The sequence below is a fragment of the Delphinapterus leucas genome, chromosome 9 (assembly GCF_059928025.1).
Source record: "Delphinapterus leucas isolate spDelLeu-1000000601 "Yukka" chromosome 9, BTC_Dleu_Yukka2, whole genome shotgun sequence".
Lineage (NCBI taxonomy): Eukaryota > Metazoa > Chordata > Mammalia > Artiodactyla > Monodontidae > Delphinapterus > Delphinapterus leucas.
Genome location: NC_143137.1, coordinates 45,777,079 through 45,802,807, shown reverse-complemented (window position 1 = coordinate 45,802,807; position 25,729 = coordinate 45,777,079). Strand labels below are relative to the sequence as shown.

The following is a 25,729-nucleotide window of genomic DNA, read 5'->3' as shown; positions in this document are numbered from 1 at the left end:
CAGCAGTGGCCTCCTGGGCTGGTTCTGTTGGTGTGATACTGGCTGTTTTAGAGCTTCCCTTTTATGCCTGCTTGTTTTGTCAGCTTTGTGGTCCTACCTTCCTGGTCATTCTGTGAGCTCTTCAAACGGCCTTTCAACACATTCTTTTTCTGCTTGAATCAGCCACTTCTGTTGCTTGCTACTAAGAACCCTGACAACGATAGCAGAGACCATGTTTGTTTGGTTCAACAATGTCAAAAGGCTTTGTACATAACTTGTTCGAGTGTCTCTCCTATAGACTGGGAGGTCCTGAAAGCAGCCAGCTTTACTCAATCATCTTTGTATCTCCAGGTAAGTGCTGGAAGAATACGCACTAAATGAATAAATGGACTGTACTAAGAGCAATGATTCTTACCAAGGCAAGCGAAGGTTCATCCAGCCACTTGATTTAACTGAGCACAGCCCTTACTGTGAATAAGAAACGGCTCCAGCTTTCAGGACCTCTCAGATCGGGAGCAAAAGGCAGGTAAATGGATTTTTACAAAACCAGGTGACAAGTCCTGGAGCAAAGTGGGATACAGAACAGAAAGCAACTGATTCCCTAACTTGGGTGAGAGAAGGCTTCTCAGAGGGACCAACCGAATGGATTCTGTGATGATGCCCCTAAATCAGTGACCAAGGGAGAGGCGCTGGGATCTGGGCAGAACGCGCAGCTGGTGAGAACGTCAGGAGAGAGACCTCAGGGTAGCCTGGGAGGCACAGGTGCCAGAGTAGCACAGCTCAGCGGGGGTCAAGCACAGGGCTGAGGGCGAGAGCGACCGGCCCGAGGTCGTGCAAGGAACCCTGATGTACTTTGAGCAGAAAGAGCTGCATTCCCGGCCCAGTGCTGCCAACAAGCGGCGAAGAGAAAGCGAGTTCTCGAAATCCTGGTTCCCTCGTCTGCAGAGGGGGGCAGAGGCCATCGCAGGGGCCGGGAGGAGAGCACTGACCTGCAGGCGGGCCACGCTGCAGAACACGGCCGAGGGGTTTCGGAGGTGGATCCGCTCCGTCAGCAGGTTGCTGCCATAGGCGAAGTAGAGAAAATTCTCCCCTTCCTGGCTCCGGAGGTCCTCGCCGCCCGAGTTCGCCATGTCCCACCGGACCCCTGCACGGACCTGGGATCTGTAGCAGGAGAGTGAGGCGAGGACGAGCATAGCGCGGTGGCCGACGACCCCAGTCCAGGAAGCGCTGCGCCGCGCTGCCTTAGAGCTTAGGGGAAAGGCGGGAAGCCGGGGCCGGGCGAGTCATCTGCGACCACTCTTCTGAATGGCTGCCAGTACCCAACGCTGTGAGTTGCTCCCTCTGATTGGCTAGCCCACCGCCTCCTCTCCGCTCGCTGCTTGGACTTTGCAATACTCTGCCCTGAGGCGACCCAGGGCTGATTCCACATTGGACCCGCTCCTCTGTTGTCCCGCCCCCGTGTTCAAGGCTCCCTCTGATTGGCTCCCTCTTCGCGGGGGCGGGTCAGGTCCCCCATTTGTGGGTCGTAGCTCGCCGGACCTGGCCAGGTTTTCTTACCTTTGGGTGCTTCCTGCGTGGTTCAGTGGCTGTGTGTGCTCTTTAGGGAATTTTTGGTCCATTTAAGATGAAACAACAGCTCTGGCCATGCTCCCCACGGTCCATAACCCAGCAGGTCGTCCCTGTCCCGCTCTCTGCTTTTGGAGTCGGGACATATATTTACCCCCACACGCTGGTACCCGCACCCCTAGCCCTGATCACCTCCCTGATACCTTTTCTAAGGACGCTTGGCTTCCTGGAAAAGCTCCTCTGAGTGTCAGGGGCTCCCGTCCCTGGTGGAAGTAGAGTGCAGCGTTCTAATCACGACGCTTGCTGTTTACTTGGAAGCCTAACCTCCGGCACTTCTGTCTCTGGTTCCTCCTTTTTTTTTTTGGGTTTTCTTTTTAAACATCTTTATTGGAGTATACTTGCTTTACAACGTTGTGTTAGTTGCTGCTGTATAACAAAGTGAATCAGCTATACGTGTACATATATCCCCATATCTCCTCCCTCTTACATATCCCTCCCTACCACCCTCCCTATCCCACCCCTCTAAGTGGTCACAAAACACCCAGCTGATCTCCCTGTGCCATACGGCTGCTTCCCACTAGCTAGCTGTTTTACATTTAGTAGTGTATATATGTCCATGCCACTCCCTCACTTCGTCCCAGCTTACCTTTCCCCCTCCCCGTGTCCTCAAGTCTGTTCTCTACGTCTGTGTCTTTATTCCGGTCCTGCCCCTAGGTTCTTCAGACCATTTTTAGATTCCATATATGTGTTAGCATACAGTATTTGTTTTTCTCTTTCTGACTTACTTTACTCTGTATGACAGTCTCTAGGTCCATCCACCTCATTACAAATAACTCAATTTCGTTTCTTGTTATATCTGAGTAACAGTCCATTGTATGTATGTGCCACATCTTCTTTATCCATTCATCTGTCGATGGACACTTAGGTTGCTTCCATGTCCTGGCTATTGTAAATAGAGCTGCAATGATCTGGTTCCTCCTTTAAAATAGAGATTATAAGATGTTATGATCACAATTACATAAGTTATGATCACCTATCTCCTAGGGTTGGTGTAAATATTAAAAGTAACTTTGTTAATGTTATTAGGTGCAAAAGCTCCAGTGTAAAGATATAGAAGTATTGTATAATAACAATGACATAAAAACTCTATATTGTTAACTTTGAAATGAAAATATTAATATGAACTCAGGACCTAGGAGCAATGACTATCCTTGGCACCCAGATTTTGATCTCTAAATACCACTTTTCCACTAAAAGGTACCAGGGCTCCTTGGAGAAATGGCTGATGTCAGTCGGGTCAAGAGCTGAGAAATAATAGGAGCACTTAGAACATCATGTGAGAGAAAGTCAGGAGGTATTAAAAAACAAGGTCCTTTGAAAAGAACACAGAAGCTAGCTTGAAGGAATGCCCACTGGCCAAAGTTAGAACAATTTGAGCATCAAAATTAATAACCGCAATTTATTTAAAATGTCAAACATAAAATTCATTTCCACTAAAGTGTAAAGCAAATCTAAAAAAACAACAGTTTTAAAAAACTTCCTTTGCCATACTACTGGCAGTGACTATTACACCAACTCTTTACTCTGAAAAGTGGTAATTTAAGAAAATTACCATTTATCCTGCTTTTCTAGCTGCAGCTGTATTTCAGGGTAACCAAATGGCCCCAGTTGATGAGGAAACAGTTCTCTTTACAAAAACATGCCAGCTAAATAATGTAAAATGAAGGATAGAATTAGAAATTCACCATTTTGCAGTCCCTAGTGGAATAATTGATTCATGCCAGGATCATCAATGTGACCAATTGGTGAGAGTGAGATAGGGAACAGGATATTCACATAGAGCCAGGGATTATGTGCCAATCATCAGGGAAATCCATAATGACAATGGAGAAATCTGGCCACTTCCCACCTTAACCTAGATCAATCTTATCAGTAAAATGGACCAACCTGACATTATGTGTCTCCTGATGTGATACAGTATGAAGCACCAGCATCATTTGAGAAGTATTTTTTCCAAAAATCTTTAACCTCAGTATAATCAAGCAGAAACTACAAGGATAGAAGTAGACAATCAGAAAAATCCAGAACAAATGGTGAGACATCCTGCAGAACAAATGGCTCAATTTCTTAAATTAACACAGTGCCATAAAAAAAAAAAAAGAAAGAAAGAAAGAAGAAATGAAATAAAGCAGTACTAAGGGAGGGCTGTTTTAGATTAAAAGAGACCTAAGAAACGTCATAACCAAATACAATGGCTTGTCCTCGGTTCTGATTTAATAAACCAGATATAAAAGATATTTTGTGAGCAATTGGAGAATCTGAATACAGACTAAAACATTAGATGATATTAGACAGTTTTTTTTATTAGGTATGATAATGGCATTGTGCATATGTAGAAAAATATCTCTTTTTAGATACACATATTGGTGTATTTAGGGGTAAAATGTTTGCTATCTATACTTTTAAATAATTCAGAAAAATTAAAATATGGAAAGTGTTAAATGTGAAACTGAGTACATATATGGATGCTTGTTTTATTATTCTTTTCTATATATTTGAATATTTTCATGTTAAAAATTCAAAAAAGAAAAATGGTGATATAGGTAAAGCACTTGACATAGTGAGCATTCAATAATAAATTTGTTTTTATATAATCTGCAAATAGGAAGGTTCATACCTTCTCCTGCCCCCCAAACATTAAGGCAGAACTTGACATACATATTTGGTCATTTCAGTAAGCAAGTTGCCTTCCTTGACAAGATAGCCCTCTATTGCACCATGAATTCCCAAGGTCTCTGCTTCGGAGCACTACCATTTAAAACATGTGTCTGTGTTTTAAACTGCTTTCAACATTTAAAATGTATTTATTATTTAATTAATTATTTTTAAGGTATTTTAATTCTTTTCTCTTCCTACACTTCTCACTAATTGCTTAATTTTATGGTGACTGATTTTTCTCAACACTATTCTGTGAAAATTTTCTGAAGTTAAACAATGATGTTTCCTCAGACACGGAAAATCTTTTCTTACCCCAGTGAAGCATTTTATTTAGCTTCCCCATGTTGGTTGCCATGTACTGACCCCTGTTGGCCAAAAAGAGTCAGTAGGTAACAAGGGGTTTTGTCTTTTCAAATTTAACCAAAATAGATAACCAACAAGGAGCCACTGTATAGCACAGAGAACTATACTCAATATTTTGTAATAACCTATAAGGGAAAAGAATCTGAAAAAGAATAGATATATATGTATGTATAACTGAATCACTTTGCTGAACACCTGAAACTAACACAACATTGTAAATCAACTATACTTCAATAAATATTTTTTTTAATTTTAAAATTAAGAAAAGTTTTTAAACTTTTTTAAGAAAGCAAAGCACACTTAGGAAAAAAAGAACAAATTTAACCAAAGCCTGGTTAATATTAGTTGACATTCATTGAGTGCTTATTAAATGCCAGTCTAAACTCTTACATATATTAGTTCATTTAATCCTGAAAGTGGTCCTATGCAGAAATTACTAATATATCCTCATTTTACAGTTAAGGAAACATATGTGCAGTAGGTCAACTAACCTTCCCCAGGCTGTAGTTAGCGATGACTGAAGCAGAGATTAAGCAATCTGATTCTAAAGTCATCATTGGGTGTTGCTTCCCAAATTTCTCATATTGTAAAGCCCTCATGGTCTAGATATAACTGGTTATTAATAGCTCGCTTTCAAGTACAATCTCTATCATATCTATAAGGACACTATGAAATAATAGTACTAGCATTCAATTACTTGATAATAAAGGTAATGAGGTCAGATTTCTTCTAAATGCCATCTTTTAATCCAGTGGACTTAAAGTTTTTGGTTGTATCATTAAAATTTTTGAGCACATATTCTCTCTATATAATAATATATATATAACTATATATATGATATAATATCCACAAAATAGAAATTTAATCTGGACTCTGCTTTTCTGTGGAGATGGGTTAAGGGTGCGAATCACATGAAGACAGCACAGACGTGGGTTTGGGGAGTGGTGAGTAGTTCAATTTCAATAGAGCAATGGATTTATATCAGGAAATGGGAGACAAGTCTGGAAGGAGATTAGCATAGTTGATGGGAGGGCCTTGAATTTTCACTCAGAAGTTCATACTATTTGGTGGTCAAAGGGGAGACTTTTTTTTACTTTTGAGCCCTCTCCTGCACCTTTGGAAACTCCCTTCTTGTGGCTGTGTGTAGGATGGCCTGGGAGTGGGTAGGATGGGGAGATGGCTGAGTGCTGGATGTAAGTTCACTGCAGTAGGCAAGCTCATGAAAGCCTGAACAGGGGCAGTAATTATGGAGGGGAAATGAAGGGATGCAAGGGGGTAAAGACATAGTCTTTTAATTTTTTTAAAAAAATTTTTATTGTATCACTCCTTTGAGTAGAAACCTTCAGAGGCTGCCTGCTATTTATCATTTTATCAAGTTCAAGCCCTTGTGCAAGTCTTTATTATCTGATTCCATTCTGTCTGGCTGGTCTGATTTCTCAGGTGATAGTAAACCCACTGGAGGTGGGGACCACACTTTATATTTCTGTATACCTACAATGCTTACTACAGCAGAGATGAATAGTAAATACTTGCTGATTAATTGAACCAGAGTCAGAATCTCCCCTACCCTTTGCACAGGCTCCCAAATCTTTTTTTCTCTTTGATTTTTTCCAGCTTTCCTTGATTTACTGAGAGGCACTTCAGCTCTGAGTTATTTTAAAATTTATACTAATGCTCTAACATATGGGATCCTGTGTAAATTTTATTAGCCATAGTAGTATTTATGTCTCCTCCCAGCTTATGGTCTGGCATATGACAGGGAAACATGTCAGAATATGTTAGACCCAAAATGTTTTTTTGGTTGTTTTTTTGTTTTGTTTTTTACTTTTTGGCTGCACCTCGCAGCATGTGGGATCTTAGTTCCCTGACCAGGGATCGAACTCTCACCCTCTGCAGTGGAAGCTCAGAGTCCTAACTGCTGGACCGCCAGGGAAGTCCCCAAAATGTTTTTTTTTTGGGAAAAAAAGAATAGTAAAACTCCAGGAGGCAGTAATTTCTCAGTAATTTGATAAATTTGATAGTTAATCTGTATTCTTGTTTTGAGATTAACCCTGAAAAGTAGTTCCAATAAAGTTTATTATTTAGTGCTTGGGTAAATGGTCTCTTTTGATATCTATCTCTATGTCTATTTATATCTATAACAATACACTTTGGAAAGGCATCCACCAAACTGTTAACGGTGCTTACCTGTGGGAAGGGAAATGACACTGGGAGGGGAGCAAGTTGAACAAAAAGCTTTCATCTTTTCATTCTGTATTTTTATTTTTTTGCATGTTTCAGCATGTATTCTTGTATTTCTTTTATTATTTAAAAATACATATATTATTAATATTATTAAATTCACATCTTATGTAATTTTAGGTCAATATCTAGAGATCTCATGTCACAAGGATAAAAAGAGGGTAATGACTAAATAAATTGCCTAAACAGAAAATTGATGCAGCAAATACATTTCCAAGTTGGCCTACCTCTCAACACATCAATCAGATAATTAGGTCAGATCAACTCAACCTTGCTCTATGGAAGGATATGATCTCATTCTGCAGGCCCCAAAGCTGTAGAATCTTACGATGCCTATCTGGATGTTCCCTCTTTGCTCTTTGAGATGTCAGCGGATACAAGAACATTTCCCTAATCTGGCATGGAAGAAGGTCTCACATATGTTCTAGGATAATGATCTGTTAGATCCTACTGCCAACCTTAAATCGGTTACAGAAGGTCCTGGAAATATACAGCAATTCAGCTATCTCCATGTCATTTACCACAGGTATATTAGAGCCAGAGGACCCATTCTCAAGATTTACTACTGTTAATGTTAAAGTCTGACAAACTGATCATAATATATTCATTTTCTCAGCTTATATGTCCATGTTATTTCTAACACTTTAAATTCAGCTGAAATTAAAATGTAAAAAAAAATTTTTGCTGCATGTTTTTACTGTTAATAATAGGAGTAATCTAAGTAATAACATTTTAGAATGTAGATTTACTTAAATGAAAATCCCAATGTTTCCCTTGGTGATAGACCTCATTCTTTTCTTCCTAGAAAGAAATTTAAACTCAGAAAACTCTTAATACCATGCACAGTAATTAGATGAGAGCCCAGCTTTTCTTAATGTCCCCATAAGAAGACTGACTTTGGACTGAGGCCTAGGTTAAGCATTTGGAAACATTTTTGGAAAGTGAGAACTATGCTTGGGTTCTCTGCTCCATTAATGTTCTTGGATTTCACGTTTTCAGTCTATTCAACAATATTTAATTGATAATTAACTCTTCTCAGAGACATATATGCAAGTGAAGCTGGTTTACCTGACTATAATACAACTCTGGATATTTCAAAATCTTTCCAGAAGAGCTGATCTAGTGCTGGTGTCAACCTTTTTTCTTCTTTATTATTTCTGCTTTCACATGGGACCCACACATTCCAATAATAGAGCTACCAAAAGGCATCTCTACTTATTGTCTTTGTTAAACGCTTATTGGCTGAGAAGACAACAGACACTCTATACAGCTGAGTAACACAAACTCAAATGGCTCACTGGAAACGAACGGTATTCACGGGAGAAATAGGTATGTTTTGTGTATAGAGAAGAAACTTGCTTCAGTAAGTCATTCTCTAAGCTTCCTGTGGGTAGTGCGTTTTATATGCATGTTTTCCCAATGCATAAAAACTATGTCTCAAGCTAGCTAAATCATATGAACTGTTTGATTTGCCTTATGGTGCCACAAAATTGCAGTAGCAAAATTTTATTTCCATGACCCAACAATTCCACTCCAGGGTACATACCCAAATGAATTGAAAACAGGTATTCAAATACATGAACCTTCATAGCAGTACTATTCACAATAGTCAAAAGGTGGAAACAACCCAAAGTCCATCAAGGGACAGATGGATAAACACATGGTGATATATCCATACGGTGGGAAATCATTCAGGCACTACCAGATGTAAAATAGATAGCTAGTGGGAAGCAGCCGCATAGCACAGGGAGATCATCTCGGTGCTTTGTGACCACCTGGAGGGGTGGGGTAGGGGGCGTGGGAGGGAGGTTCAAGAGGGAAGGGACATGGGGATATATGTATGCATATGGCTGATTCGCTATTTTGTGCAACAGGTACTAACACAGTATTGTGAGGCAATTATACTCCAATAAAGATGTGGAAAAAAAAGGAATGATGTAGATGCTACATCCACATGCTACAATGTTGGTAAATCTTAAAAAACATTATGGTAATTGAAAGGAGCCAGATACAAAAGGTCACATATTGTATGATTCCATTTATATGAAATAGGTAAGTCCATAGAAACAGAAAGGTGATTGGTGGTTACCAGGGCTGCGGGGAGAGGCAATGGGGAGTAACTTAATGGGTATGAGGTTTTATTTTGGAGCTGTCTTGTAACTAGGAAGAGGTGGTTGCACTGGATATTACATGCCACTGAAATGTTCATTTTGAATGGTTAATTTTATGTTATGTGAATTTTACCTCAATAGAAAACATAGAAAAATAAAAACTTTATTTCCAAGGGTTTCTAGTTAGTGGTTGTGAGAGGTAACAGCAGAATATTGGTAGGTAACTTGGACATCAAATTCCTTTGATTTGAAGTGGGGTTGAAGAGGTTAAAGGATTTGTCATGTCTCCCTAACAGGTCACTCCCATTCCCATATGCACTGCACTCAAGGAATGCAAGGCCCTTATTATTTTGAAAGGGATGGTGCCAGAACCCTTGCCCCTAGTAGGTAGTCAGTGGATGCTGTGGGAAGGGAAAGTCGGTCACTACTAATATGCTGCCCCTTCCCTGGAGTATCCTTCTTAGCGTGTCCACTGCTCTATTAACAATGTGGAGTGTTCGAGAATAACAAGTATACTTGAACAGCAATATTTCCCAAAGTATGCTCTGGGGGACATCAACCCCATCAGATGGCCTTGCATTCAAAAACATCTTCTGGTGAGAGTAGCATCGACATATATACACTACCGAATGTAAAACAGTTGGCTGGTGGGAAGCAGCATCACAGCACGGGGAGATTGGCTCAGTGCTTTGTGATGACCTAGAGGGTGGGATAGGGAGGATGGGAGGGAGGCTCAAGAGGGAGGGGATATGGGGACACGTGTGTGCATATGGCTGATTCACTGTTGTGCAACAGAAACTAACACAGTATTATGAAGCACTTATACTCCAATACAGATTAAAAAAAAAAAACCAGCTTCTGTGGTCAAATGAGCTGGAAACCACTATACTCTATACTTCCTCCTGGAGATCCATGATGTCTGCTACCACACAAAGAAATCTGAGGGATGCCTGTAGTAAAGAAACCTTGTGAGCTCTGTTTACTCCTGACTTTCCCAAACCTTCTCTGTCACAGAACCCCTTTGAAGTGGACAGCATAGTACTGAGAGTGTGGGAAATGCTGCTCTGTGTCAATAATAGTCTGGCCTTGATTTGTTTAGGATGATTGTTCAGTTCTTGAAAAATCATAGTAAATAAAATCCTAAATTATCCAGAAAATTGAAGACAAGCAGTGGTATGTCAGCTAGAAAGGGAAGATTCTAAATCTTTGTACTGCTCTGGTTTACCACTGCCTGGCTCAGCAGGTGATAACCCTTTCTCCTGGGACTGACTCAGCGAAATGTTGCATGGCTTTGCTGGTTAAACACCTGAGAATCAGTCTGAAACTGCAGTTATGTATAAAAATACTCATCAACCATCAACCTCTATTAAATGCAGTAATGGCTGCAAGCTGTTGAAACTAAGAATCTGATGGCAAGGCTGAGTGCAAACGTGATAGAATCCAAAATTCTCAATTAAACTGGAAAAAGATTTGACTCCTTGGCTCTTTCGATTTCCCATCCTTCTTCCTTTGTTCCTTGTTCATTCCTTTAAGATTGTCAAAGCAGTTTACAGGCTTAATAGAACAGGTGAGACAACTTCATGGAAATTATCTTATCAGCATTGGTAACAGCGGCAGGTGTTGTTAGGCCAGTAGCTTCTTGAGACAAAACGCTTGAGCTTAGTCATTAAAACATTTTACGAAGTGTCAGTATTGATTCATGTTTTCTGCTGCAAATAAGAGTTCCTTCTAAATTCCAATTTGGAGGAATCTGTGGGCTTAGCAAGTTCTACTCCCTGGTGTAATGTGATTTTCCATGCTGTCAAGTAATTAAAAATTTTCTCTCTATATAATCACTAATGAATTGATGATGACCAATTTGGTTATTATATTTGGCGGTTCCAAGTCCTTCTGCCAATCTGGTGTACAATATCTGATGGGCTGCTAAGCTACTCCAAAGTGAGCAAATAACAGTAAACACTGGTCTGGCAAAGAACAAGGCGTGTTTTCTGGGTTCTCAGCCAGGTGTCAGAGAGGAAGGTTTAGCGGTAATAGGGAGACCAGTTTTAGGAAGACTATCTTCCATCTGTCTTAGAAATTACAATAAATTAAAATATTTCTGAGGAAGAAACTTAAAATACATCTTTTTTTCTTTGAATTCATTTCAACCACTCTGTCAAAAATAATCTCTTCTGTATAATTGTTTTGCATCTAACTTTGCCAAACGATCATTGCCTAGGGAACAAAAGCAAAAATAAACTCAAAAGATTGAAACCCAGCAAAATATTCATTAATATTTATATTAGCAAATTAGGATTAGATTGGAGTGAAAAGAATCATGCTAAAAATAAGGCCTGTGAATTTGGGGCTGCATGCAAAGACTTTTCCTACATTCCTTTCCTGGAAAAACTCTTATTTGTTCTTCAAGATCAAACAAATGTTACTTCCTTTATCAAACCATCCCTAACTTCCAGGTAGATACAGTCCTCTATATTTATAGTACTGGAATTATTCCTTTACTATTGCACTAAAACCATTGTAATTACTTGTTAACATGCTTCCCTCCCCCTACTAGACTAGGATGCCCATAGAGTGCAGGAATTATCATTCATTCAACACAAATTTATTGAGTGATACTCGATAAATATATGTGCCAGCAGGCCATTTTGCCACTCCTCAAGAACATAGCATTCATCTTTTTATTCCCAACACTTAGTACATGCCGGTCCCATTATTATTATTTTTTTTTGGCGGTACGCGGGCCTCTCACTGCTGTGGCCTCTCGCGTTGCAGAGCACAGGCTCCGGACGCGCAGGCTCAGCGGCCATGGCTCAGGGGCCCAGCCGCTCCGCGGCACGTGGGACCTTCCCGAACCGGGGCACGAACCCGTGTCCCCTGCATCGGCAGGCGGACTCTCAACCACTGCGCCACCAGGGAAGCCCCCGGTCCCATTATTGAGTAGGCACTCAATAATGAGTTGCTAAATAATTGAATAACTGAGTGAAAGGATGAATGAATGAATTGAATGTATTGTGTAATGTAGAAAAGGTACCAGTTTTGCAATACAGTTTAAGTTTCCCAGTTTGCAAACAGAATCAGTACAAAGCGAAGTTAAACTCCCAAGGAGAGCAGGAACTGTCATTCTGTAAGGAGACACAGTGATTCAATTCCTGGTGGGCCTTTAGGGTTTAAAGAGACCAAGGCTATAAGGTGGTATAACTGGGAGAGGGCAGCCTTAACCTGGCCTCTTCTATGTGCTGGAGCTCCACCTTGTTCTGTGATAAAGATTGATAGCTGGCTAAATCAGGAGAATTCCCAAGGCTCCCTTGCTAATAACCAGAGAGGAGGGGCAGAGGGAAAATGGACCAAGGATGAAAGAATAATACAAATGAGATATTTAAAAGACTGTAGGGCTTTCCCTTTACTGCAATATGCTTGTGGCAGAATCCGTAAGGCTTGTCGATTTTTCTCTTATAATATTTCCCTCTGATATTCTATCCCTCTTCATAAATATGTTAGGCTCTATACAGCTGTGGCTAATCATTCTTGACAGCTGGGAGTTCTTTCCCAAGATGAACCTGAGCCATCCTCAGCCCTGAACTCACTCATTAGCAGTTTGACCACACAGGCAGTCTCTGGGGCTGGCTCAGACAGGCTGCAATGCCTCTGAATTTCACACTTGAGATGAAGGCTCAGTGCATGGGGGCTGATCTAGTTCCAACATCAAGTGTGATTTCTGTGGTTGCGTTTGGCATAAAGGAAGAGAGGCACGAAAGGGAATCATTAATCTTACCTGTGTTCCTAGTAGATTCCCTTGCCTATTTTCTGCCTGTCTCTTCTGCCAGTCTCATCAAGCTACCTCATGGTCAGCAAATAACATGTCTTGTATTTTAATCTTAAGAGAAAATAGAGACCATCAGGCACCTACCTTTTCTCCTTTCCATATCATGCCTGTCCTCACCTATCATTCTCCACTTTCTGTCTCAGAGAAAGAGGGAGTGTTCGTTTTCTATTGCTGTGTAACAAATCATCCCTAGATTTAGTAGCTTAAAAGTATGCTTATTATCTCAGAGGTCCCATGAGTCAGGAATTTTGAAGTGGCTTAATTGGGAGAGCCTGGCTCAGGGTCCTTCATGAGGTTGCAGTTAAGATGTCAGCTCGGGCTACACTCATGTGAAAGCTTAACTGGGGCTAGAAGACCAGCTTCCAAGATGGATCACTCACCTGGCTGTTGGCAGAAGGCCTGAATCCCTTACCACATGGGCCTCTCCACTGAAATGCTTGCATGTTCTCATGAAATATCAGCTGGCTTCTCCCAGACTGAGTAACCCAAAGAACAAGTATGGAGGCCACAACACCTTTTATAACTTACTCTCAAAGTTGCATTCTGTCACTCCCACCACATTCTATTAGTTAGAGGTGATTCACCAAGTACTACCTACTCTCAAGGGGAGGGTAATTAGGGTCCATTTTTTGAAGGAAAGGGGATCAAAGAATTTATGGACATCTTTTAGTACCACCACATAGGGATCCCTCCTCCTTTTCAGGGCTAATTCCTCCACCTATGAACTTGATTCCATCCTTTCCCACCTGCATCTGGCTAATCCGTTATGTTCTTTCTTAATCTCTTAATAGTAGATCTCGTTTATTGAGCATTTAATACGTCCTGGCCACTGTGCCAAACACTTCATTAAGTGGATAATCTCACTTAATACATACAACAACTCCATGAAGTAGGGGAGTGATAACCCTGCTGATACAAATGAGTAGACCAAGGCTCAGAAGGTCTAATTGAAACGTCCAGTGTCACATAACTAGTAAGTAGAAAAGTGACTACTTGAACCCAGCCCCGACTGACTCCACAGCTGTGCCCCTCTCCACTAATCTACTCTAACCTGCCCCACATGGACCTTTGATCTCTACCTCTCCATTAGCTGCTTCTTAACTTTCAAAGAGGCTCAGTTCTTCTCCATACAAAAATTACCTTCATTTGTGTCCTGCATCATTCAAGCTTCGTCACATCTTCCCATTTGTTAAGTAGTGGTCAGCAAATAGTTCCTACTTCCATACTCCCATTTGCTCCAACTCACAGCCATCCAGGTCTGCACTTACCAACTTAGTGAAATGGATTAACCAATGACTCCCTAATTTCCAAATCCAATGCCTCCTCTTCAGCCCACATTCTGCTGTATTTCATCAATGCTAAGATGCTCAATTTTCAACATTTCTGAAATAGAGATGTCTTAAAAGCAATGGCACTTCGTAAGTGATCAAATAAATTTCTTTGCTCCTCTTGAATTTCATTGCATGGCTCAGTCCGTCTTCTTTGCCTGCTCCTCTTCTTCAGACATCCCTCAGATGGTGGCGTAGTTAATTTGTTGGTGTAGCAGAGCAAAATTTGCCACCCCAAAGTATCTCTTTGGCATGTGGATTATTTCGAGATGAAAACAATCAAGGCCCAAAAGACTCATGAAGAACCTCTGGCCGGCCCCCTAACTGCCTAAAGAATGTAGACAGAGGACCTGTTCCAGGAAAGGAACTATCACCATAGATAACTATAGTGTGAACTAGGTGTATAGACAGGGAGGAAGCTAGCAAAGTCTGTTTGTTAGAATTTCTCTCTCTGGGTCCCATTGTCTCTCTGTGGCCCAGCAAACATTTGTTTACCAAACGCTTGCTTCTCCGTCTTCACGTAAATTGCCTTCTTCTCCTTTGAGGTCCGAAACAACAACCCCCAACATCCTCTTTTGTCTTTAGCTAAAAGAGGTATTTAAGGTGAGGGTTTCAGTCATTTATGAGAGTTGTTCAGTTTTCCTGGGCTCTCCCACGTATACAGGTTATTAAACCTTTGTTTGATTTTCTCCTGTTAATCTGTCTCATGTCAATTTAATTTTTAGACCAACCAGAAGAACCTAGAAGGATAGAAGAAAATTTCTTCCTCTCAGACAGTGGTGACTCACCATTTTAACATTATGCACTACTGGGTAATCTATTACAAAATCTTCCGTACCACATCTGTGTTAATCACCTCTAATTTCTGCTTCAGCCTCCATCTTTCCTTTAATTAATTGCTTATCACCTGTATGTCCTTTACAAGTACCACAAACTCGGCATGTTCCAAACGTTAACCCCTTTCCAGACTAACTTCCCTGCTTTTATTCCCTATCTTGGATGTTGACATCACCCTTGTTAAAGAACATCTCAGAGACATTAATTTAAAGCACAGCTGACATTTACTCATCTATAAGGGAGATTAGTTGTATACAGATTGCCATCCAATAGACAAAACAGGGTTTATGGAGGGAACACTCTCAGTCAGGGGAGAAATGACAAAATGTTTTGTTTTGTTTTGTCCTTGGGTGTGCTGATTGGCTAAAACTATCAAGAGGGCAATTTGCACCCAAGCAGACTGCATTATTATCAGGGAAGGTAATTTTAGTTATTCATCATTTTTCCAAGAAATCTTGTGACTCAGCTGTGGAGTAGGAAGGTGGTATGTTCACCTTGCATATTTCCTGCTGATGTCCTTCCTTTGGTATCTACACCATAGTCGAGCTAGGACTTATTATAAATACTTACTCCCTTTTTGTGGTCAAATTCAGATCAACGTCTGTGGTTGACCACGAAGAATTTTGTGTCTTCTTGATGTGGTATCATCCACTAGATGTTGGTTTGAGATAACAGTTTATAGTAATATTTGAACACATATTGGAAGTGCTCAAGAAATAGAATAATTACAAATATAATTTTAAAATTTGGAACCATTTGTATCCAGTTTCCTAGTCGGCCTAAACTTAATCAGGAGAATTAGTCTCATGTCTCTTTATCCCTCATATTCCTTGGATTCCTTTGAGGCCTTTGTACATTTTAGGAACAGCAGCTAACGGTTGGGGGCCTAGGTTCAGTGAAGACATATAGATATATGTTAGCAGGTCTTATTAAAGGAGTCTAAAGGCAGGCGGTAAAACCACTTGTTGGAAAAATTGGCAGCCATTACAATTGTTTGAGACAGGTAAATAAGGGAGTTCAAAGAGTTTATGGGAAAGAAGACAGCTGAGAGAAAGGCAAAAACAACTATGGCAGTTATTTTACAATCTAATACCTTGACCCATACAAAGGAAAGAAGTAATAAAAGGAGCCAAATGTTAAACTGTTATATCCTAATCACAGATCTTAATCTAAAAGTCTTATATAGGAACTTGAGTAGCAACCCACTTTCAGAGCTCTGTGCTTCTAAAGCTTTTTACTGAGCCTTAGGTTTATACATCTCCAGTGGGACTGGATGTCCAGGTTGTAGAATCCTTAGTGACTTCACACTGGGAATCATAAACCCATGAGTATATACCCTAGAGTTTAAGAGCATTATTTGTGGTTAAATATACTAGATATGACCTTTCCAAGGCTGACGTCTTGGCATCCTCAGTACATTTCTCTTTCTGACTTACTTCACTTAGTATGATGATCTCTAGTTGCAACCATGTTGCTGCAAATGGCATTATCTTTTTTAATGGCTGAGTAGTATTCCATTATATATATATATAATATATATATATATATCTCACATCTTCTTTATGCATTCATCTGTCGATGGACATTTAGGTTGTTTCCATCTCTTGGCTATTGTAACTAGTACTGCTATGAACATTGGGGTTCGTGTATCTTTTCAAATTACAGTTTTGTCTGGATATATGCACAGGGGTGGGATTGCTGGATCATATGGTAGTTCTATTTTTAGTTTTTTGAGGGACCTCCATACTGTTCTCCATAGTGGCTGTACCAATTTACATTCCTACTGACAGTGTAGGAGGGTTCCCTTTTCTCCACACCCTCTCCAGCATTTATTACTTGTGGACTTTTTGATGATCGTCATTCTGCTATATACCGGTGTGAGGTGGTAGCTTATAGTTTTGATTTGCATTTCTCTAATAATTAGCGATGTTGGGCATCTTCAGCCAGTGGCTTTGAATCCTTACATCTTTAACAAGGTGGCATGCTCTTGTTAAGAGGCAGAGGGTTCAGAAGTTACAGCTTATGCAGCACAGAATGTACTTTATTTCAAAGATAAGAACTATGAAAAAACAATGTATCAGCATTGGCCAGGGGACAGAGAATGCTGAGTTTGAAGAGCTATTCAGCAGTCGTGGGGTTCATTTCTATTAGGAGGGGGAGCTAGATTGGTTTCCTTAGGTTGGAAACTAAGGAAATAGGATTACTATTTCCTAGGATTACTAGGGAAAAAAACCCTAGGATTACTTAGGTTAGAGTGGTTCTTGACAATTATGTGGGAATTAGACAACGAAAAAATGCCATAGGTGAAATGTGACTATTGTTTTGAAGCAATTAGGTTTGAACAGCAAATCTTATGAGGGCAGTGAGTGAGAAGGGGAGCTAGAATAATTCCCGCTGAGGCACCAACTAGCTTAATTGTTTCTGCCACAGCACCACAGCAATAAACAAGGCAGCTAAACCTACCATAGGCTTGCGATGAGATTTTAGCTTTTGCGTAAGCACTTTTAAAGCACAACTTGCCTTTTCTGTACGAACAATTATGAAGGATTCAGTATAGTCAGGCTGCCCAAAGTCAGGTATTGCTCTAATGTCTGAGTAGGAAAGAAAAAGGCCTATTTAACATTTGGCTCCCAAGGGAACATCTGTTTTAGTTTGCTTTTGTAGTGACTGAGCTAAAAGCAATCTGGAAAAACCCAACATGCTAATGATCTCTAGGAGACAAACAGTGCTGCCCAGTGCCCTTCTGAGGAGGGTCTAGATTGCAAGAAGTTCTTAACAAATTTGCTATTTTAAATTTAGGGCTTGAATATGGGAAATGCAAAATGAGAGAGTTATCACAGGTGAGATATGAACATACATAAAGATCAGAGCATAAGTAAAGGGTGTCTAAAGATAAGAAAATCGTTACAATCTTTGTAAGATGGACAATTTAAAATAAAATTTTTAAAGTAACAATAATTACTATGAATCCTAAGTTAGAAGTAAAGAATTTTTGTTAAAAAAAAAAAAAAAGAATTTTTGTTTAAAAATGATTCAAAAGTATGACAAAAACCAAAAAAAAGGTATCCAAAGATCATTCTTTTTCTGAACTGTCATTAACAAACTCTTTTACTAATTCACATGCCATATTATATATATATATATATATATATATACACACACATACATACACACATGCACATATAATTAAATGATAAATTTATAGTTTTATAAGACATATATATCACATTAAACTTACCATCTTAATAAAACTACAGCAATTTCCTTGAAAACCCAACAAAACAATTACCTTACATATTTGTATGTCTTTGCAACTACTATTTGAGTACTCATTTAATTACAACTTTTAACCAAAGAAACTAACTTCTGTTCCCTCTCAGGCACAGAGAAAACTGGAAAGGAAGCAAAGGAGCACTGTCTGCCATACTCAGGTACCTAGCAGCAGACCACAGCTCTACAAGGATGTCTGCTTGTGTACCACCAGCTCACATGCCACATTCATTCATTCTGCATGTCTGTAACATAGCAAATAGTACCCTGTATGCTAATATGACCCAAAGGCATTGGTATATCCTTATTAATTCACTAACTGATGGTCACTCTCTAAAGAATAAAAACAGGAGACAAGGGCAGATATATTAAAATTATGCTTGCTTGTTTTATATTCTCTTACTTTTTAGTTTTGATCTGCCAAGAAACTGGACATCCAAAGGTTATTTATTAACTCAATTAGTCCAAGGTCTCTCTCAAAGCCAATTTAGGATCTTGGTATTATGATTTAAGTTGATGCTATAAAATAATACAGTCACTGCTGATTTCAAAAAGATTGTCAGACAGATGATATTATGAAATTTATATAGACAGAGTAACTAGTTTTTAACATTTTTTGAAATTCTTAAGAGCAAATACTTTTAAAAGATAATTATAACTCAGTGTAGTTGGACATACAAATTTCTTACGCTTTTATGTTATTAAATAATTACTAATGTAAGCTTAAACAAGACTAGTAAAAGATTTAGGGAGTCCAGATTAATACGGATTTCTATGAATAAACAAATCCAGGTCTTGCAAAAGTTAGAATATTAGCTAACATGATTTTTTACCCTGTTAAAAACAGAGAAAACTTATTATTGTTTTCAAATCAAAATTGTCAAACCGGTAGATTCAAAGTGTATGGAATTAAATCTTTCTTTTCTTGAATTCTATTCATATGAAAGAGGATTAGCTTCCTAAGTCAATCAAAATAGAAGCTCCTTTACTTTTAAAGGGCTTTATAATTTATAAATTCTCTTGGAGGTAGGCAAAGACACACCAATCTATTTGTTTAGAAATTATTTATGCCCTAGATTTGTCAGAGTTCTCCAGAGAAACAGAGCCAATAGGATGTGGACCTATACGGAGATTTATTATATGGAACTGGCTCACACAATTATGGATGCTGCAAGTACCAATCTGCAGTGTGGGGCAGCGGGCTGGAAACCCAGGAGAGCTGATGGTACAGACGAAGTCGGCAGACAGTCTGCTGGCAAACTCCCTCTTGCTCAGGGAGGCCAGTCTTTTGGTCTATTCAGGTCTTCAACCGATCGGATGAGGCCTACCCACATTATGACGGGCAGTCCAGATTTAAATATTAATCTCATTCCAAAGCACCCTCCAAGACAACAGAAAATTAACCATTACATACCCATACAATGAGAAAATCTTATCAAACTCTCAGGAAAGCTAGGTAATTATAGAGGGATATAGAGCTGAACTTCTACTTTATGATATGCTATTTTTCCATACTTGTTCAGTCCATCTGTAAGTTGAGCTAGGGGTTCAGCTTTCAGATTTATTGACACCTTGCTGTTGGGTCACAAAGCCTTCCCTCATATCTTGACATTGCTCATTTGTATTTGTATGTTCTTCTGTAGAACTTCCCCATTTCTTTTACTAGAGAATGGAGGAATAGTCTTGTACTTAGAACCATTTCAATTTCTTAGGATGTCATGAAGCTAAGGACAAGCCAGAAGCAATCATTCTTATTCCATCTGCATTCCCAAGACACATGTTTAGATACATTTATACAATTGCTATACAATTAGAGTTCTTTATTTTTCAAGTCATAAAAAAAGTTTCAATTTTTTTCTTTTCTCTTTGCCAACGTTTCCCTCCCATCTGATAGCAGATGTGTCTGAGTTAGATATAACCTATGGTGTTCACAAATAACAAATTCCTGTGGCTAGTTAATCTCCGGTAATTAACAACAACCAAAAGAAGCTGTCTGATGGGGCGTCTGATATGCTGGTGTGAGTAGCCAAATAAATTTGAAAAGAACACAATTGGGAGATTCACACTTTCTGATTTCAGAACTTATTACAAAGCAGCAAGACAATGTGGTCCTGGCATAAAGAAAAACATACAGATCAATGAATTGAGAGTCTAGAAGCAAACCCTTGTGTTTATAGTCAATTGATTTTCAACAAAGGTAATTCACGGGGGGGAAAGAACAGGCTTTTCAACAAATGGTGCTGGGACAACTACGTATCAACATGCAAAAGAGTGTAGTTGGATTCTTCTCATATCATATACAAAAATTACCTCAAAATGGTCATAGACCGAAACATGAGGGTTAACACTATAAAATTCTTAGAAACATAGGGGTGAGTCTTCATTACCTTGGGTTAGACAAAGCCTATTAAAATGTGACATTGAAAGCACAAGTGAAAAGGAAAAAAAGTAGATAAACTGAACTTTATCAAAATTAAGAGCTTTTGGGCTTCCCTGGTGGCGCAGTGGTTGAGAGTCCGCCTGCCGATGCAGGGGACACGGGTTCGTGCCCTGGTCTGGGAAGATCCCACATGACGCGGAGCAGCTGGGCCCGTGAGCCATGGCCGCTGAGCCTGCGCGTCCAGAGCCTGTGCCCCGCAACGGGAGAGGCCACAACAGTGAGAGGTCCACGTACCGCAAAAAAAAAAAAAAAAAATTAAGAACTTTTGTGCTTCAAAGGGCATCATCAAGAAAGTGAAAAGAAAACACACAGAGTGGGAGAAAGCAAAAATCACACAGTAGGTGAAACACTGAGCCTTGGATTTTGCCTTTGGGCAAGTTGATTGTCTGAAAACTACCAAGGAGAACAGTTTGCCCCAGAGGAGCAGAAGGGAATTTCAGTTATTTCTTGCTCTAGTTCAGGTCCCTATCATCGGCAGCCTCTTAACTGGGTGCCCCATCCATCTGCCACATGGGTGCCAAAATTATCATAACAAAACACAGATGTTTGCCATCCCTCTGTTTAGCAGCCTGGATGGACTCTATATTGCCAGTAGAATTAAATCCAAATGACTTATAAAAATGGCATTCAAGGCTCTTCACAATCTAGCCCCTATGAACTCAGGCAGCTACATCTCCACCAGAACTCCAGCCCCACCTGCTCTTCCCTGGATGCCGTCACCTGAGCTCCTCTTTCTATCACAGTTCCCTCTACCTGGATGCTCTCTCCTTCTCTGCAAGGAAAACCTCCGCTCAGCCTTCAAATGTTACCTCTTCCGTGAAGCCTCCCCTGATTTGCTCATCAAAGCAAGTCACTTCCTTACTTGTATTCCCAAAGCACTTCGTACTTACTTCCATTCCATTACTTAGCACTTACCACATCGTATGGCAATTATTTGGCTGCTTTTCTCTCACCCTGAGGCCAGGGGCAGTGACTGTGTTGTCTCTGTACCCTCTAGTGCCTATCTTCTGATTTGGCTCCGAGAATCTTCTCAATTCATATTTGGTCAATGAATGTGTCATCCATCACAGGGACATTGATCAGTGAGCGTTTTTCAGTGTCTATACTAACACTGCAGGTGAAAAAAAAAAAAAGAGTTTATAGTCTGGCGGAGGTTAAAAGAAGTAAATATGAATAGCATAAACTATACAGCAAGCTAAAAGCCATAAGAGAATTATGAAGCAAATATTACAGGGGTCAGGTAAGGGAAAATGAATCCTAGAGAAAATTCTAAAGATTTCTACAGTTAGCGATGGGGGCCAGGTGATGGTAGGGAAGGGGCAGCCGAGGAGCTGTTTACAAATTGGACACAAGCCAATGTTGACAATTTCAATAACTTTCAGTGTCATACTCTATTGCTGACATTAAAAGTCAGGGGTATTAGGGATTTTATAAAAGGGTTTCCCTCTCTGGGAACTCCCTCCACTTATACAGACAATATAACAGGAGTGCTTCCTTTGGCTGTCAAGGCGACCTTCCACTTGTTGGGGAAGGGTTGCTCTCACGTAGACTCCTGAGTCTGTCCACACTGCAGCAGGGGCTTCCTTATTGTCCCCAAAACTTTCAGCTTTGGTTAGTGGCAAAGCCTGGAACTTCTGGACCACTGTCCCCACCTTGATCTGATATTTCTATGACTACACTGGCCTGAGTGGAGGAAGGAGCAAAGAAAGCTTCACTCCTACAGCTCCACCACCACTAGACTTTCGGGCCGAAACACCTCAAGCTTTTGTTGACTGAAATAAGGACGCACAGCATAAAAGTTGTGAGTCAAGTTTTATTTGGGGACCTTACGGAGGACTATAGCCTCAGAGACAGCCTCGCAGGTAGCTCTGAGGAACTGCTCTGAAGAAGTAAGGGAGGAACCAGGACGTATATGAATTTCTTTGGGCTGGAAAAAACATGTAGTTGAACATCAAAAGATTACTGCAAATCACAAAGAACAGACATCTCAAGTTAATGATGTTAGTGCTTTTCTATATATGGGAATATGCAATAATCTAGGGTCATTTGAAATTTGTCCTTAGAGATGCATCTTAACTATCTAGGGGCCAGCACAGAATGCAGAATGCTTCCTGTTTTTCTCCATCCTGAATTCCTCTCAGGAATACAATAATAGAAGGAGACTTTAACACCCCACTCACATCAATGGACACATCCTCTATACAGAAAATCAACAAGGCAACAGATCCTAAATGATACAATAGAACAGTTAGACTTAATTGATATTTTCAGAACATTACATCCAAAAAAACACCAGAATATACATTCTTTTCAAGTGCACATGAAACATTCTCTAGGATTGACCACAAAACAAACCTCAACAAATTTAAGAGTATGGAAATTATTTCAAGCATCTTCTCTGACCACAACAACATGAAACGAGAAATCAACCACAGAAAAAGAAATGAGAAAAAAACTATTACATGGAGACTAAACAACATGCTACTAAAAAAAAAAATGGGTCAATGAGGAAATCAAAAAGATAATTAAAAAATACCTTGAGACAAATGACAATGAAAACACAACCATACAAAATCTGTGGGATGCAGCAAAAGCAGTTGGAGGGAAGTTCACAGTGAATTCCCCTCAGGTGCACTGTCAGTGGGCAACTCCAGTGGCTAATGGCTTTATCCTTGTAGAACTGGAATAGCAGGCAACATATTTTTCTTTACAGTCTGGTAGTGAGAGACTGAATATACAAATGGACAATGGCCAGACCATATATAGAACAGAACTCTGACCCACAGTCTGGAGCAACCAGCCCAGGAAGCCAACCTACTATTTGCAAGTCAGACTTCTATCTCTAACAACTAGTCCAGGAAGTGAGACAATAACTCCTGTAACAATCAGTCCCAAATGGCCAGGACTTTATTAATATCTGATAGCCTCCCTAATTTTTGTTGCAGCTTCCAACTTGGGATCAACTGGAGAAAGCAAATATGCTCCCCTGACCAATCACATAGGATGCCATGCTTCTGGTTAGCCTGCCTGCAGCTTCCCATGTCAACAGCCTCCAATCAGGGCACACCTGCAGGCTTCCTCTTTGTCCAGTACAAAGCTTTCCCACTCCTCTGCCTGCCTTTGGGTGTCTGCCAAAACCTAAGTGATGTTGGCTGACTCTTGCTATAGCAAGCCCTGAATAAACAGCTTTTGCTTGATCTCAATTGGTTGGTATTTCTTTCCACAGTAGAAAAGGGTTTTTAAAACCAGATGCTAAATATTATTCCCAGAATCAAAGTGGGGAAAGTGGTAAATGATTTATAAGTGTTCTCTCATGGGATAACCAGCTTTCGCCTCACTTTTTTCTCAGATTGAACCACCTCGTCAATTCCCTAGGCTGTGTAGGGAAGAATACACAGGCTGATCTTGCCCTGGTATCTGTTCCACCACCCTGAACAGCACAGTGGAGCGTGATAATCCACAGGAATCCCTTTCCCCAAGTATGAGTCTAGTTTAGAATCATATCACCAAGGAGCTCCAACAGAGGAGCATGGGGTAGGCATTGGCCCCCTACCCAGGGCAAGGTGAGGTCACAGCTCCTCCTGTTGCCTATAATCTTCCGGCCCCTGAGGGTGACTTTTGGACGGAAGCCCACAGCTCGCATGATAAACAATGCTCAGAGACAGTACACTGGGGAGCCACATCAAGGAAGAAGAATATTTTCCTACAGCAGCATGATTGGAAAAGAATGTCCTCTTCCTTCTATATGACCTCGCAGGGAAGTTTTACTTGCACCGCCCCTCCTCCACGGCCCAACCTGCCCTGGGTCCTCTTGCCCACAACGGTGTCCTGCTGTTTCCCCCTCCCAAAAGCCGAGGCCCCTCACTCTGGGCGTCCTCACTAAAAGACGCGGAGAATTAGAAGGAGATTTCTCAGTTGTTTTTCATTTCTAGTTTATATTCTGAGGCTCAGCTGTGTCTTCCTACCAGGCTGGATTAAGAAAGGCAGTTGATAAGATTTGCTCTCCCTGTATCCAGAGCAAACCCCAGGGACTGGGGTGTGAGGAAGACGAAGGGGAGTTTTTCTTGTCAACCTTGTGTATGAACATACTTTTTTTTTTTTTCGGTGCTCGGGCCTCTCACTGCTGCGGCCCCTCCCGTCGCGAAGCACAGGCTCCGGATGCGCAGGGTCAGCGGCCATGGCTTACGGGCCCAGCCGCTCCGCGGCACGTGGGATCCTCCCAGACCGGGGCACGAACCCGTGTCCCCTGCATCGGCAGGCGGACTCCCAACCACTGCGCCAACAGGGAAGCCCTGAACATACAATTTAAATGAACTAAATATTCCTGCTTTAAATTTTTTTTTTAAATGTGGTAAAATACACATAAAATTTCCATCTTAACCATTTTAAGCGTACAGTTCAGTGGTGTTAAATACATTCACATCGTTGTGCAAACAATGTCTAGAACTCTTTTCATCTTTTTTTTAGACATTCTTTTTTAATATTCTTTTCCATTATGGTTTATCACAGGATATTGAATAGAGTTCCCTGTACTATTGTTGTTTATCCATCTTATATATAATAGTTTATATCTGCTAATCCCAAATTCCCGGTCCTTCCCTCCCCCAAACTCCTCCCCCTTGACAACCATAAGTCTGTTCTCTATGTCTCTGAGTCTGTTTCTGTTTCATAGATAGGTTCATTTGTGCCATATTTTAGATTCCACCTATAAGTGATATCATATGGTATTTGTCTTTCTCTTTCTGACTTACTTAGTATGATAATCTCTAGGTCCATCCATGTTGCTGCAAATGGCACTATTTCATTCTTTTCTATGGCTGAGTAGTTTTCCACTGCATATATGTACCACCTCTTTATCTACTCATCTGTCAATGGACATTTGGGTTGTTCCCGTATTTTGGCTATTGTGAATAGCACTGCTACGAACATAGGGGAACAATCCAGTGGGATTGCTGGATCATATGGTAACTCTATTTTTAGTTTTCTGAGGAACCTCCACACTGTTTTCCATAGTGGCTGCACCAATTTACATTCCCACCAACAGTGTAGGAGG

General features: G+C 40.4%; 1 protein-coding gene across 3 annotated transcripts in view; it reads right to left on the bottom strand.

The window, feature by feature from the left end:
* The window catches only part of GGCT (gamma-glutamylcyclotransferase), a 73,100-nt gene that overhangs the window by 5,802 nt on the left and 41,569 nt on the right, over positions 1-25,729 (bottom strand). Inside the window, exons 2-4 of one of the 3 annotated variants that reach the window (XM_089917575.1) lie at positions 21,592-21,787; positions 3,493-3,594; positions 969-2,523 (exon numbers count right to left, since the gene is read on the bottom strand). In XM_089917575.1, the coding sequence (XP_089773701.1) occupies positions 969-1,172 (204 nt within the window). In that variant the 5' untranslated portion in view covers positions 1,173-2,523; positions 3,493-3,594; positions 21,592-21,787. Of the gene's footprint in view, positions 1-968; positions 2,524-3,492; positions 3,966-21,591; positions 21,788-25,729 lie in introns of those variants that run through there. The other 2 variants (XM_089917576.1, XM_089917577.1) reach the window with 2 other exon arrangements.